The sequence below is a fragment of the Sander vitreus genome, chromosome 13 (assembly GCF_031162955.1).
Source record: "Sander vitreus isolate 19-12246 chromosome 13, sanVit1, whole genome shotgun sequence".
Lineage (NCBI taxonomy): Eukaryota > Metazoa > Chordata > Actinopteri > Perciformes > Percidae > Sander > Sander vitreus.
Window position 1 is genome coordinate 24232630 of NC_135867.1, and position 14361 is coordinate 24246990.

Sequence of the window (14361 nt, forward strand, 5' to 3'; positions counted from 1 at the left end):
GCAAACGTGTACAAGGAGCTGAAATTGTATAGGCTATAGATGCATGGTATTCTTTTGAGCTAGCATACATTTATTCAGTGTGAAAGATGTGTACTGTAAATACATGGCAATGGCTGCTGATTGTGACCATTGTACTTACTACCACACTGGTCTGATAAGCATCTTTTCATATTGTTTCTATTTACATTGCTTTTTTTTGACATTTGCTGTCCTTTTGATGACATACTGTATTATTCTGGCACCAAATAAAAAAGGAGAGTATACTGTAAAGAGATCATCCTTCTGATCCTCATAATCTGCCCAAATCCTTGGGAACATTGCCTCTCCATTATGGAAATAGAAAACATTTGCTTTACAAGTTTTATCCCCGGGGGCTCCTTGCTAGTCTGCGATATTCGTGGGGACATAGTTGTTGCATAGCCCATTGGGTTTGTTTTTATCACAGATTACGGTTTCCATATTTATGTTACATTGTGTGTTTATGGGCACCTAATGAAACACACGTTGTAAAAGCACAGTCACCCCTGAGGTTCCATTCTGATGACGCTAGCTCCTTCCATAATGGACTGCTGCAGTAGGTGGGCCAGTAAATTAATGACTGTAAAACGACTCATCGCCAATAATGCAAGCCGGCAACTCGTTGCAGTAGGAGAGAAATGAGAATCAAATGGAGTCAAAGTGTATTCACCTCCCTCCTACTCTTTCTTTTTTCTGTCACTTTACCACCTCTGCTCATCCATTGCTCCCCGCAGGAACCCCCACCTCCAAAAAAAACAAAATTCTCATGTCATTTTGTCTTTTACCGTCCACTTCATTTGGAGGCTTACAAATTCTATTACGGTGATCTTGTGTGCATTGCACGGTTGCTCCAGGGGAGAGAGGGGGGAGGGCTGCCTGGGAGGAGGGAACAGCCCCTAATACAAATAAACGAGCTCGACTTTGCCTCCCCTGCCCTGTGAGATGGGAGGGAGAAGGGGCAGAGTAATTGGAAAATATCCCTGCCTCCCCTTCCAGAGAGAGCCCCTCCCTACACACACTCAAACTCTCTCTTGCACGCGTGCACACACGCACGCACGCGCACACACACACACACACACACACACACACACACACACACACACACACACACACACACACACACACACACCACCACCATCCCCTCTACATGGCTTAACCAACCACTCTCTCTCCTGCAAGATGAAATACACAGTTTTTCATTTTAATGTTTAAAAAAGAGAAAACAACACAGTCTAATTTCAGTAGTCTGCATCTGTATGTGGAGAAGGAGGACAGGATACCAAGGTAAACAAAAGGGCAGAAGATATATTATTACATTGCTGTATATTAGGGATCAGGGGAGAGGGTGGAAAGGATCAGTGGACATTGGTTACAGCTATGCCTAAGAGTAATAGGACTCATGTCAGTGACATTCCAGCAAAAATCCAAATAGCTATGAGAATAAAGAAACAAGTAAATGATTACCTTCTTGCCATTGGTGATGTTAATGTAAACATGGTTGTGTTGTTCATATTTACAGTGCAAGCTTTGGAAATAAGAACAGAAGGCAGAACAAGTGATCCATGGCCAAGGAATAATTTACACACCAGGCTGTAAGAGTGTGAGGCCATAGCTTTAATTTGTAACCTCCATTATTCATGAATTTGACATTGTAATAGCAGAAATACTGCAACACATCCCCCGACCTCAGTCCCTCTGAAGACCCTGCATGACTTCATTATGTTGGAATTGAAACCACATGCTTCTATCAGGCCTGGGTTGTACTTCACACGAGTAAAGCAAGCTGAAAGCATTCTCTTTTATCTCAAGTGGCTGAACTTGATGTTGAACTTGTCGTCTCATGAATTAGTTAGAGTGAATGTTTCTGTAATTGAGCTGTAGATGTGCTGCTCAAATGAAGCGATTACTGTGTTTTGTTTGCGGTGCATACATATCTGACAACATTGTTGGTTTAAGATATATTGTTGTGTTGTTTTAGTAGGTCAGCTATCATTTTCAATATTCTGTCTTGTCATTCAAAGAACTTATCAGCAGCGTTGTCTTTTGTTTCCACATTGCTAAAGTTACACATAGCGGCATGTCGGCTTTGTGTTATTTTCTGATTCCATCTCCTTTTTTTATCTTTTCCATATTTGGAAGCGATTTTGGTTTATTTACACAGATGACGGATATGGAAAATTACAGTACTTCTCTGAGCCGGGAGAAGAGAAAAAGAACAACAGTTTAAGTGCATCAACTCATCCACTGACATAAAAAGTACAGGAGTAAATTATCTCCTCTTAGAGCTAAAACATCCAGTGAAAGGTCATCCTTGGCATTACAAATGAAGGGGAGTTTATAAAGAGACCATCCTAACAACTGCCATCAAAACCTGGCATGTATTTAAAACTGAACAATTAAGCTGTTGAACAGAATAAATTGAATACTCTTGTGCTACAGTTCTAAGACTGAAAGACCTTGTGAGAGCCAACTAGTAGATATTTGTTTGTTCACTTCTTCAATAGGCCTTTTGTTACAGCAGATATACGGATTTTCATATTGCTACGAACAACACATTAGCATTAATGATGGCTCACTTCTACTCAAGTGCCTCAGTAAACTAGCATGCACATTACCAGTAATAATGTGTTATTTACACCTGTGCTTACAGTATGTCCTGTACTTAAGTAAAAATACCTGTACAACAATGTAAAAATACTCTATTAGAAGTAAAAATGGATTCATTATACCTAAGTAAAAGTACAGATTATATTAATGTACTTATAATAAAGGATACAAAGTACATATTCTGCAAAAAAAGAACCCTTTGATAGATATATTATTAAATATGCCATTAGTTTGTTAATACTGATGCATGGTTGTGTAAATAGCATTTTACTGTTGTAGCAGGTCAAGAGCTGTTGGAGCTAGTGTTTTTATATACGGGGGGGTCACAAGATAAACCTGGGTGGTTGTGAGATGATTAAATAAAAAACATATACTACAGTCATACAAAATACAACAATTTTAAAAGGCAGCATGTAAAAAATAAAGCAACGATAATATTAATCTTAAACATGACATTGTATTTTATGCGCTTATCATTTGTTCTTTTTTTAATTTTAGTGTAAAGTACAAATACCTCAACATACAGTACTTGATTAGCTACTTTCCACCACTGGCTTTTCCTACTGTGATGTGTCAAAATGTCTTCTGTGGAAAAAGCATATGACATTTATTCCAGAGTCAGTCTGATGTGTCCTCGTACATGAAAACAATCTTGTGAAATATCCCCTTGTGTTTTTTTAGCTCTTCATACCTGCCGGTGTGGTAGATATAATGTCTTATTCCATATTTAAGTCAAACTTCATATGTTATCATAGTGGCATCCACATAGCAACTGCTGTGTGATGATCAGATTGCAATGGATTTAATCATCATACATAATCAGTATTTATTTTTACTTTAATTAATGTCCGTTCCTCATTTCTCTGATGGTAAATGTGAGTCTTATCTAATACTCAGATAGTTTCCAGTGATTGATGTTGTGAGCCAGTGGAAGAACCATGAGCTAAGAGGATTTTTGACAGCCCCCATATATTAAGACCAGTGAGTGTTTTCAGTCCATACTGTCATTATTACAGGTACAAGCCTCAGTCATTTTGATCTTATATGATCAATCACTCTAATTCACATCTATGCTTTAAGGACATCTCTCCGGTGAAATGTATTCTCCCATTATTCTGTAGCGCTGTACATGCTGCTTCTTTCTTTGATCTGACAGTGGGGACACGTTGACACTATTCATAATTTAGGTCAGCTCTCGAACAGGGGGTCATGTGCCACAATTTAGTAGTGACTATGCCATGTGCTTGTCATGTATTAACATGCACTTTAAGGGTATTAACCACGTGTTGATGAATATTAAACCTCCCACGCATGTGTTCGAGCCACTGGAGTCCCTACTATACCTTTGATTAATAGCATTGAGAAATCATATTTGCCAAGATAATAGGAAAGAACAAAGTGACTCTAACACTGCACAGCTACAGAGGGGAATATCTTAGTAAGGACTATTGTTCTGCACTCACAGTGCAAGTAATAAGGGCTATTATAGGGCTTGTAGGCAGACCTGTAGGGGGAGGAAAATGAGCTCATTCTTGTATTGAGAATCTCTTTGTAGCTATAAGTACCCAGCAATTCAACTTGCATTACGTTCATAGTGTCATTACATCCCACTTAAGTCTCCCTCCTGTCAAGTAGAGTTAATAATAATGAAGATGAACACAAATAAGATAAAGGTAAAGGATGTTAACAGGCAGGTGTGAGATAATATTGTGTATGTGTATGTTTCTATTTTTGTGAATCTGATTCTCTAATTACCAACCATCTGTTGTCTGAGTTAAACGCTGAAGAGGAAGAGAGGGAGTGAAGCGTTGCGTTCTGACTTGGCAAATAAAGATAAGTAAGTACTGTAACGGGAGACGTGCATTTTGTTTCTTTTCAAGGTAACAGCAGTTGCAGAATGGTTGGCCTGTGATTGACTTCTCCCGAGGGCTTCATCCTATTATGAGCTCTCTTCAGGCTTGCATGGTATGAGGAAAATACATGCACCATAAAAAATCTGTCAATCTTTATGAAAGCCTGATTGGACTTTTTGGATTACCGGGGATAAAAACGTAGGTAAGTGTATTTCTGAACACATTTGTAACTCCAGCAAATATGCTTTATTTGTTCTTCAGTTCTTGTTCCTCAGTTTCTGTTTTTCATTGTTGAAAGCTGAGTAATTGACCTTTAACCCCAGTCACAGATGGGGGTCAATGGAGCATTATTATAGCAGGTTGGAAAAGCCACATGTGGAAGGGATTAGCTTTGACCCCTTTGTTGTTTTGAGAGTTGTGGAAGCTGGAAGGTACTGTTAACGACCTGATCACTTCACTGTCATCATTATTCAAAGTGCTAAGTGCTGCCAGAAAATATGTTAGAAATCATATGTTTCTCTTGTAGCCAAAATGCCAGTCCCGTTTTCACTTTCTCAAATCCCCAGATCCAGAGTGTTGTGTGACAGTGATGGAAATTTTGGAGGCAGAGAAAGTTACAGTAGGGGAATGTGTAATTTAAGCTGATTATGGTGAGGGAGAGGGGAGGATAGGGCAGCACATTTGTCTTCCCCTACCTAATGAGTGGTGGCTGGGAGAGCTGAATAAGCTGCCTTGCTGTCGTCTCTCCCTGGCCATGCCACTTTGTCACAAGGACACTCCTCCTGGAAGATGAGACGGGTTCAAGTGCACGTGTATCCCCTGGCATTATTCTTAAAGGCCGGTGGGGTCCCTGTTCCACCAGGCCTTGGGAATTGAAGCACTTCAGTAAGCTCTGAGCCACACCACTCAGCCTCTGCATCATTAAACGAGGCTAAAAATACACAGCCCACCCATATGTCCCCTGTTCGCAGAGGACCAGTTCATTGGCACACTGAGACAATCGCTGACTCCTGTTCATGAGAGGTGTGACACCATCATTTTTCACTCCCTCTTTAAATTTGATCAGTGTTATGAGGCTGTGGCAATGCAGTAACGGTATGCTCAACAAGCTATTATTAAGTGCCCTTCTCTTTCACCCACTGATTCATATGATCAGTATTGATGACACTACTACCATACAAATTCACACTGTTGTTCTGTATAAATTGTTGTTAATGCTCATCCCATGGGCATTCATGGACATAAAAATCAATATGTGTAAAGCTGGTGTGACATCTGCCACAAGGCAGCACTGATGACAGAGCCCATGCTGTATGTACTGTGAAACTAAACATGTATGCCTGCAAACTGATTATCTTTTATCATCAATTAATCTCACAACTATTTTTCAATTCATCGTTAAGATTGTGAAATTCAGGAAAAATGCTTATCACATCTTCCAAGGGCCAAATGTGTCTCTAAATAGCTTGTTTGTGTGTGTCTGACCACCAAACTCAAACGTGACTAATGCAGTGTTACATCTGTCAACTTCCTTTTTTATCAACTAATTGGTTAATCTTATAATAATTTGTTTATGCAAGTGTGTTACTCAAGCAAATTGTATGTAGCCTATGCATTTGCATAACAATAGAAAGCCAACTGTCACTCCAGCACTCATAGTTTTGTTCATCTCATGCTATCCTTTGAACCAACAGTATTTTTCAAGAATGACACTAGCCAACCTGCTAAACAGCTCAGTGTCATGGTGTGAACACATTTATTCCTGGCCAATTATTCTATGGATTTTGAGTAACTGCACTCTTACATAATCATGTTTCTCTTTCAAGGGCAACACCATGTCAATACAATAAATTATTGAGCAGTCATTTAACCAGTCACTTTATCCAGCAAGACTAGCACTCCGGCTATGTCTTTGATGTACTACAGTATAGGGTTGCAATGTTGCAGTGCATTGGGCACTGCAAACACGCAGTGACACGCGGAACCCCACAGCTGCAACTAATTGACTGATTGACAGGGCTTGAATAGCCTACAAACAACGCAGAGAACCGTCTTTCTAAGGTAAATATTTTACCGTACATACAGCGAAAATATACTCTGCTTATTTAGTGTTTCAATATTCATTGCTACAGTACTCTTAGGTCAGATTTTCTGTAAGTGTTTGTTGAATGGAGATACGTGTTGGTTGGCCCCCGGTGTCCCTGAAGCAAACGCTTTCATAAGCCACCTGAGCTAGCGCATATAGCCTACAGAGGCTCATGTATATTTAACTAAATGACTTGGATAATAACTGACTACGGTGGTGAACTGAATCCCTGAACACATGTAAATAAAAGACGTGCTTTTACTCACTTGTTGCCTTCAATAAATAATTATTCACCAGTTTAATGCAGCATATTCAACAGCTTTGTAGGTGTTATTAGCATACTTTTCAATTTCCTGTTTGTTTCAGTAGGCTAATTAATGTTAATAAATGCCTATTTTTAATAAACAGCTTTTATGATACCGCCGAGGTTCATTAAGTAACGACCAACCACTATCGCAAAGTGTTAATTTTTATTCACAGCTAGCGTTGACATTCCATACACAAACTTATTACTGTACTTGTACACTTGTATTCACAATGATTGTTTTGCCATACAAATGCAACGCAAAAATAATGCGTTTGAAATTGATTAGGAAGGTAAAAAAAAGGTGTGCAAACTGGCTTTGTCTGGCTTAGGTTCCACTAGGTTCCCGGTTATATCGTCTATATTGTATTATTTAATGTAACTCTGAGCCTGTCGAATGTCCAGAGACAGCACTATTTGCGCCGAGGAGGAAGCGTGCAGCCTGTAAAGCGGCACTGCGGCATCGCCGTATCACTGCGCCCCGGTCCCCCTTCTCCGGGATCCTGAAGCTCGGATCTGGAGAGAGGAGATACCCTATGGTTTTCCTTTGCGGGATTTATTTTGTCAGCTCCAAATCTTCTTGTGCGTTATCTTTTAATAGTGACCGAAGGCCGGCAACTTGTCCGGACGGCCCCTCCCCACTCGCAAGGGTTTGCATTTCTTCGTTTTGCATGACGTGTCTTGGAGCAGAGAGAGAGAGAGAGAGAGAGAGAGAGAGAGAGAGGCTTGCTTTTGTTGTGTGTCTTACAGTGGAAAATGAAGCTTGGAGAGCCGGAGCAGGAGGCAGTGCCAGTCCGCTGCTGCTGTTGTGGGCTGGACTGGATTACAGAGCAAGATCTCTAATGACAGCACAGGCAGACAAAAAGGGACTGTGAGCGAAGACAAGGGAAAGAGTCTTTTACTGAGCTAGAAAAGATAGGGCGAGTGCTAAAATATAGTTTTTTTTTTTTCAATAAGCGATATTTTGGGCGCTAATAGTGCTGTGTGTGTGTGTGTGTGTGTGTGTGTGTGTGTGTGTGTGTGTGTCTCATTAGATGAGTGCTGGCATGGGGCATCAGGTTAAAGGCATAGGTGCTTGGGGGGGAAAGGTTTAGGACCGTTATTATAGTAAAGGTTGATTTACCTTTACATGGGATGTTAGAAGGCAGAACATATGTTTGGAAGGGATATTTTTGAATGGTTGCTGCATAGTTGCCTTGTTGGATTTGCCTTTGTTATGTTTCCATATAATTAATAGCCATTTATTTTGTAAATGGTCCTATTGTGCATGTTAAAAACAATTGTGACTTTGCAGGGTGTAGCAGATCATTTGGGGGACTACATGTATGCTGCAGAATCCATATGAGCTACAGTACATGACAACCTGTGTCCAAGGAGACAATGTAAAGTTGAAGATGGTGGTTGACTGTGGCAGATTGCTTTTTGTTGGTGTGGTGATGCAGAAACAGTGTTTGAAATGTCCACCAGCATTTGAAGGCATGATTTTTCAGAGAAATGCTCAGTAAAAAAATGCAGTTTGTTGATTCAGTCATTCTTCCACATGGAATACCATGGCTGTGATGTAATGGCTAAGAATTAATATTCTGGACACATAGGGAAGCCATATGTGTTTTAGACTACAATGCCAGAGTGACTTTCAGTGGCTTTAGGCCTAGACTGTAGGCTAGGTTTTGAAAATGATCCAGAATAAGACTGCAAGCTGTTGAATGTTGCATCCTAATATCATAAAGCAGCCAGATGCCTTCAGTGTCAGACAGTGAAGGTATGCCATGCTAAAGTATAGAGTGAAGTGCAGGATGGCATTATCAAAAGGTCTTGTGTGTGTGTAAAACCTTAAGGACATCTCCCTGTTGAATTAGATCTGCCTTCATTCATGAAAGAGAGAGAAATATTGCTGGTTTTGATTTGTGGAATATGTGAGTGAGATGTTAAGTCCAAGGTGATATTTTAAAATAATTCAATGAATTTGTAAATTTAGACAGATAATGGAATAGGGATATGAATGCCACTGAAATGTACTGTACCCTTTTTTTTTTATTTTTTTTTTTTTATAAATTAATGCATTTAGCAAACACAAAGTGGATTGTACTGACAGTTAATTGTTGTTAATACAACATTTTAATTAATCAAGGCTTTATTTCAGGCTCAAGAGCAATCTGTTTAATTATTCTAGTAGGACCAGTGTACTCTGTAACTGATACATTGTCACACTTAGTTTTCCCATTTGTACAGATATACATATTCTCTGTATGTTACATAAAATTAGCAGTGACAGTGCCAAAAACAACACTTACATGTTGAGAGGCTTAAGACAACAAGTAGCAAAGTAGACATTCTGTCACATTATTAATTAAAGAAATTGAATCATTAAAAAGAGTTTTTGGTACAAGCTTGGCAAAAGCTTCAGAGGCACTAGTAAAAGAGCACTTACAATGCATTATCGACTCAACTCAGGGCTTAATGATCGGGCAGGGTAAGAAAACACATTATGCTTAGCAGATGAGACTGTATCCACACAAATGAAACATTTATCTTACATTATGTAGAATGGCAACATCCATCCATCTGTATGGTATACTGCACCTTTTGGAAAATGGCTCATTGACTAAATGCAAAGTTGAACTTGCTGAGTGAACATATTGCAAATGCGTGCTCTTTCTTTCTGTGTGTCTTCATCTTGCAGGAGGGAGTTTGCTGACCTTGGGTAAGACGAGTAGGTTCCTGGAGAAGAAAGATGTGGCGTCACCTGCTCAACTCACCGTGGCGGGACATGTTCACTGAGCAGATATTTGCTTTAACTTGAAAAGCCCTTCCTCTGGCAGAATTAACAGCTTGGTGATAACGTGTTTTAATATATCATTTTACACCTCTTGTCATAGGATTTGATGGACTGCCTTTGGGGATCTTTGCTTGGAACCTAGCTGGTTCAGTGACTCAATGCAGTTTTGCGTATCCAAAAAAAAGGTTTCATCTGTTGGATATTACATGGTTACCTTGGATCTAATAGATTAAGAACATTCGCTTGGATATTGCGGAGATTCTCCTCAGGGATTTTTACACGAGTGGAGGTCAAGCAGTGCCAGTGTTTGGCCCTTGAAGAGTGTGATTCTCTGTAAGAGGTGGGTTTATCTGGATGTTTCCCATGAAGGACATGGATGGCCCTCGATCCAGTGGCCTCCGCAAAAAGAGGAAGTCAAGGTCAGTGAGGGATCGGGACCGGAGATCAAATGGGATAAGGAACAACCATGTCAAGGGCTCCGTCTCTCGCTTCTCCTCCGACTCAGAGCGGGAGGGTGACAGGGAGCCCTCCTCATCCCGCCCTCGACCCCCGCGAAGAAAGCGAAAGGAGTCTACTTCTGCTGAAGAGGACGTCATCGACGGCTTCTCCATCACGGGCTTCGTGACCCTGGAGGCTCTGGAGGTGAGTACACCGTAGGGGTAGCCCTTTCAACTCCCTTCAACCTGTGTGTGTGTGTGTGTGTGTGTGTGTGTGTGTGTGTGTGTGTGTTGTTCTTTTGCATGACAATTCAGTCAACATCTCTTACCGCTGTGTAAAGATGTGTTTATTATTGTGTGGCTCTCTGACTGGGCTGGCCCAGGGTTTTGGCTCCTTCCTGCATATTTGGCTGTTGTGTGAGCTGGAGTTAAACAGATGTAGCTTTAAATGTAGCGCTGCAGCCAGAGATTACTATCTGTGTCACGGAGAGGCTGTTGTTGTTGTGTGCACTGCTCTGCAAAGCCGTCCACCAGAAAAGGGATATTCAGCTCTGGCTGTAGTGGCTGTTGTGCCTCTGTATGCTTCCGAGTAAAGAGCAATTTGATCAATGTTACAACAGTTTATTTAGAGTGGGAGTCATTTATTGTGCACTGGCTATCCATTTTCCTTGGACTGCAAACTGGGCCCAGGCTGCCTTCCAACGACATAGTTCTGAATTATGATTTACACCAGCAAGCATTTTATATAGCACAACTGCCATATCTTTCTATAATGGTAACTTACAGATGGGTGACAAATGAAAAAGTGTTTTAGTAAGGTGTTGGGCCTTCAGAACAGCCGTTATAGATGCTTTAAGTTTGGTGGCATGGAATATGCTAGTGGAGAGCGCTGTCTAACACATCGGTCCAAACTCTCCCGTAGGTGTTCATTAGGTGACTGCAACGGACCATACCATGTGATTCACATCATTTTCCTGCTCTCTGCGTACTCTTTTCTACTTATCAAACCATTCAGAGACTTCATTAGTGTGTTTTCTCGTTATTTCAGGTGTTTCTTTAAAATCGTCTGGATTTGTGGCTGTAAGGCATTGTTAATTTCACAGGAAATATTACCAAAGCACAACTGTTAATTTCACAGGAAATATTACCAAAGCACAACTGTTAATTTTACATGAAATATTTCAGCATACATTGTCTAGCTTCTCTTTAGTATTATGATGATCTGGATTCAGCAGGAGAAATAGTGAAAATAGTTTGTATCTTCACAAGGCCGGTCTCGCAAGCCTGACTTGCACTTTCTAATATATGCAGTGTGATACCAATCTCTTGTTCGCTGGTGTGACCCATCTCAAGGATATGTACAGTAGCACTTGTCCTCACTGTATCCTTTTGTTAGTCAGACCAACACCTTTCACAACAACAATGTCATGTTATTCAGAATGACTCTATTTGACGGTCTTGTGCCTGCATGTCCTTTCTCTTTCTTCTTGTTTTGTTTGACCTTCTTTTTGTTGTTCTTTCCGTTGATGTTTTCTGCTAAAGCACGGCTGTTCAGTGTGAGTGTCTATTACATGACAACTCAGAAATCCAGTTGGGAACATTTTAAAGTGAATAGCTCTTGAGTAAAATAACTAAGCTTCAAAGATACAGTACATTGATTTTAATCAATTCATTTTCATTGTTGACCTATGTTGTTTTCCGTTTCTTAATCATAATCTCTGTTTAAATCAAAGTAACATTGTTAAGATTCGCACATACAAGCAATGAGGTGTTATCTGTACTTACATGAATCTAATAAATTACATAATATAAAAGTAATCCCCGCTCCCCGTCAGTACATGTTCGACTGGCACTAAGATATTTTAGTCAGTATTTAATCAAAACATACATTACAATATGTTCTATCAATTAATAAACATTTCATAAATTCAAATGAAAGTGGAAATAATATGGTTGCCTCCGAAAACCTGATTATAACAGATTTACAGTTTTATGTATATCGTAGTGAATATTAGACATTTTATTACCTTAATCAACATTGTTTCAGCCTTTTACTGCAGTCAGCGGAATGAAAAACAAACTAATGAATCAAAATATTGCAGTATCAAATTACATAAATATCAAATCACAGTTATTTAGAAGGCACTTCTTACAAAACAATCTTGTCACAGAGTGGTTTACTGAGTAATACAAATGCAGAGTTCAAGTACAAGCAAGAGAAAAATAAATTCAACTTGCTTGTGTGTGAGTGCAAATGTGTACACACAGGAGTGTTTTTGTGAGATTGTGACAGAACTTAATAATACAGTATCATCTAACACAGAAGTGAAGGGAGATGGCAATATTGTATTGTATTACTTCTTACAGTTGTTGGAGAGCTTTAAAAATAGCAGTTTGTTGCCCAGTGTCCCAAATGTAATGATTCATATTTCTGTACGTACACAAACAGTGAAAGTCGGATCTGGACTGTGACCATGTGTCCGCAAAGCCCCTTCCACCATGTTGTAGTACAGTAAAGTTTGTTTAGTTTCATGTGGATCCAAGGACCAAGCTGTGCTCTATGCTTCATTAGTCTGCTGATTATATCCTTGATTAACTGACTGTTTGATCTATAAAATCGCAGATAATAATGTTAAATTACTTAAATTACAAGGTGACGTCTTCAGATGTCTTGTTTTGTCCAATGAACAGCCCACAACTCAAAGATGTTTAGTTTACAATGACATCAAATAGAGAAAAGCCGCAAGTTCTCACATTGGAGAAGCTGGAATCCGAGTATGTTTGGCATTTGTACTTGAAAAATTGCGATTAATCTTTCCTCGCAAATAGTTGTCTGGATCAATCTGATGTAGGCCAAGAATAAGAATGAAATCCCAGTCCAGTTATTACCTCTGAAGTGCCCCTGAGCGAGCCACTTGACCCCCCCACTTACTTTTCATTAAGTTGTTCACAGGCCAATGGTAGAAGGCATATTTTAAATGGCAGCTCTCTGATGTGACGGTGTTAAAATGATGACTGAGGGTTAATCAGGAAGTTGCTGATACAGACAGAAATAAGTAAAATTTGCCAGGTTTAATAAAGGTTAAATGCTCCTATAAGAAATCTTGAAACACTTGTTTGTCCCCCTGTAATGACTTCGAGATGACCATTTATTGAAGAGCTTTATAACAGAAAGATGTACAATCTACAATACATTTTACAAGGTAGTTGGAGAATGATTTGTCTTCTCTTTAATCTTATGGATCAGACTTGTCAGAGCTTTTCTTGCATTTCACTGCCTCCATAGCTTAAATCATTTTTGATTATCCAATATCTTATCCCATACTTTTCAGTCTATTATACTAATTATTAGAGATGCACCGATAGACCGGCCGGTGACCGGAATTGGCCGGTTTTCACGTGCTCGGCCATGACCGGCGACCAGCAGGTCAGTCTGACATATGCCGATTTCATGCTGGTCAGTGCTACAATTAACTGACAACATAAGTTATATGTGTTACAGTTTTCAAGGACGCACGCACATACGGACGCAACAGCACAGTCTCTTTTTCCTCTCTCTCAACTTTTCCGACATGTGTCACACGTACCCGCGCTATTCTCGCACATGTAGGGACCCTCGTGAATTAACCTGCAACATGTCAACTGTTTGGAGATTCTTCAGCGTGTGTGCAGAAGTTAACAAGTTTGCAATATGCAACACCTGCAAGGAAAAAGTAGGGCGTGGAGGGACGACACCAAAAACATATTTTTTTAGTTGGATATTGGATGTGAAAAGAAGGAAATGGTTCTAACATTGACCTTTTAGATGTGTGTGAATTTCCCACACCAGGAGTAAGTTATATAGTTCTATTTTATAGTGATCCATTATCTGTTCAAAAAATGTTCTATGTTCTGTGCAAAATGTTCTATTAAAGAAAAGATAGAAAATAAATATTTGTGTGTGCTGTAAAGAGGTTAGAAAAAATGAAATCGGAATCGGCTAAAATCTGTATCGGCTGGCCTAACTCCCTAAAGAAAATCGGAATCGGCCTAGAAAATTGTAATCGGTGCATCTCTACTAATTATATTTCAGTTACATCCCTCTTGTATGTAATATTAAGGTAAATTTCCTTTTACAACCCTTTCTTTGCAATAGAGAGCGTTGTTTACTTCTGTGTTATTACCTGACACTGTTAAAAGACTATATATGGAACTATGCACAGGCATACCACAGCACCAGTGCCTCTTATTCGGTCTGGGTAAAGTTAAATTCTGATGAGGTCAGACCCCTGGAGGTA

At 39.7% G+C, this 14361-nt stretch overlaps 1 protein-coding gene across 1 annotated transcript in view; it reads left to right on the plus strand.

The window, feature by feature from the left end:
• Positions 1 to 7355: 7355 nt before the first annotated feature.
• auts2a (activator of transcription and developmental regulator AUTS2 a) overlaps positions 7356 to 14361 on the plus strand; it is a 346500-nt gene continuing 339494 nt past the window's right edge. The window contains exons 1-2 of the mRNA XM_078265538.1: positions 7356 to 7518; positions 9552 to 10289. Of these exons, the coding sequence (XP_078121664.1) occupies positions 10002 to 10289 (288 nt within the window). The 5' untranslated portion in view covers positions 7356 to 7518; positions 9552 to 10001. The remainder of the gene's footprint in view (positions 7519 to 9551; positions 10290 to 14361) is intronic.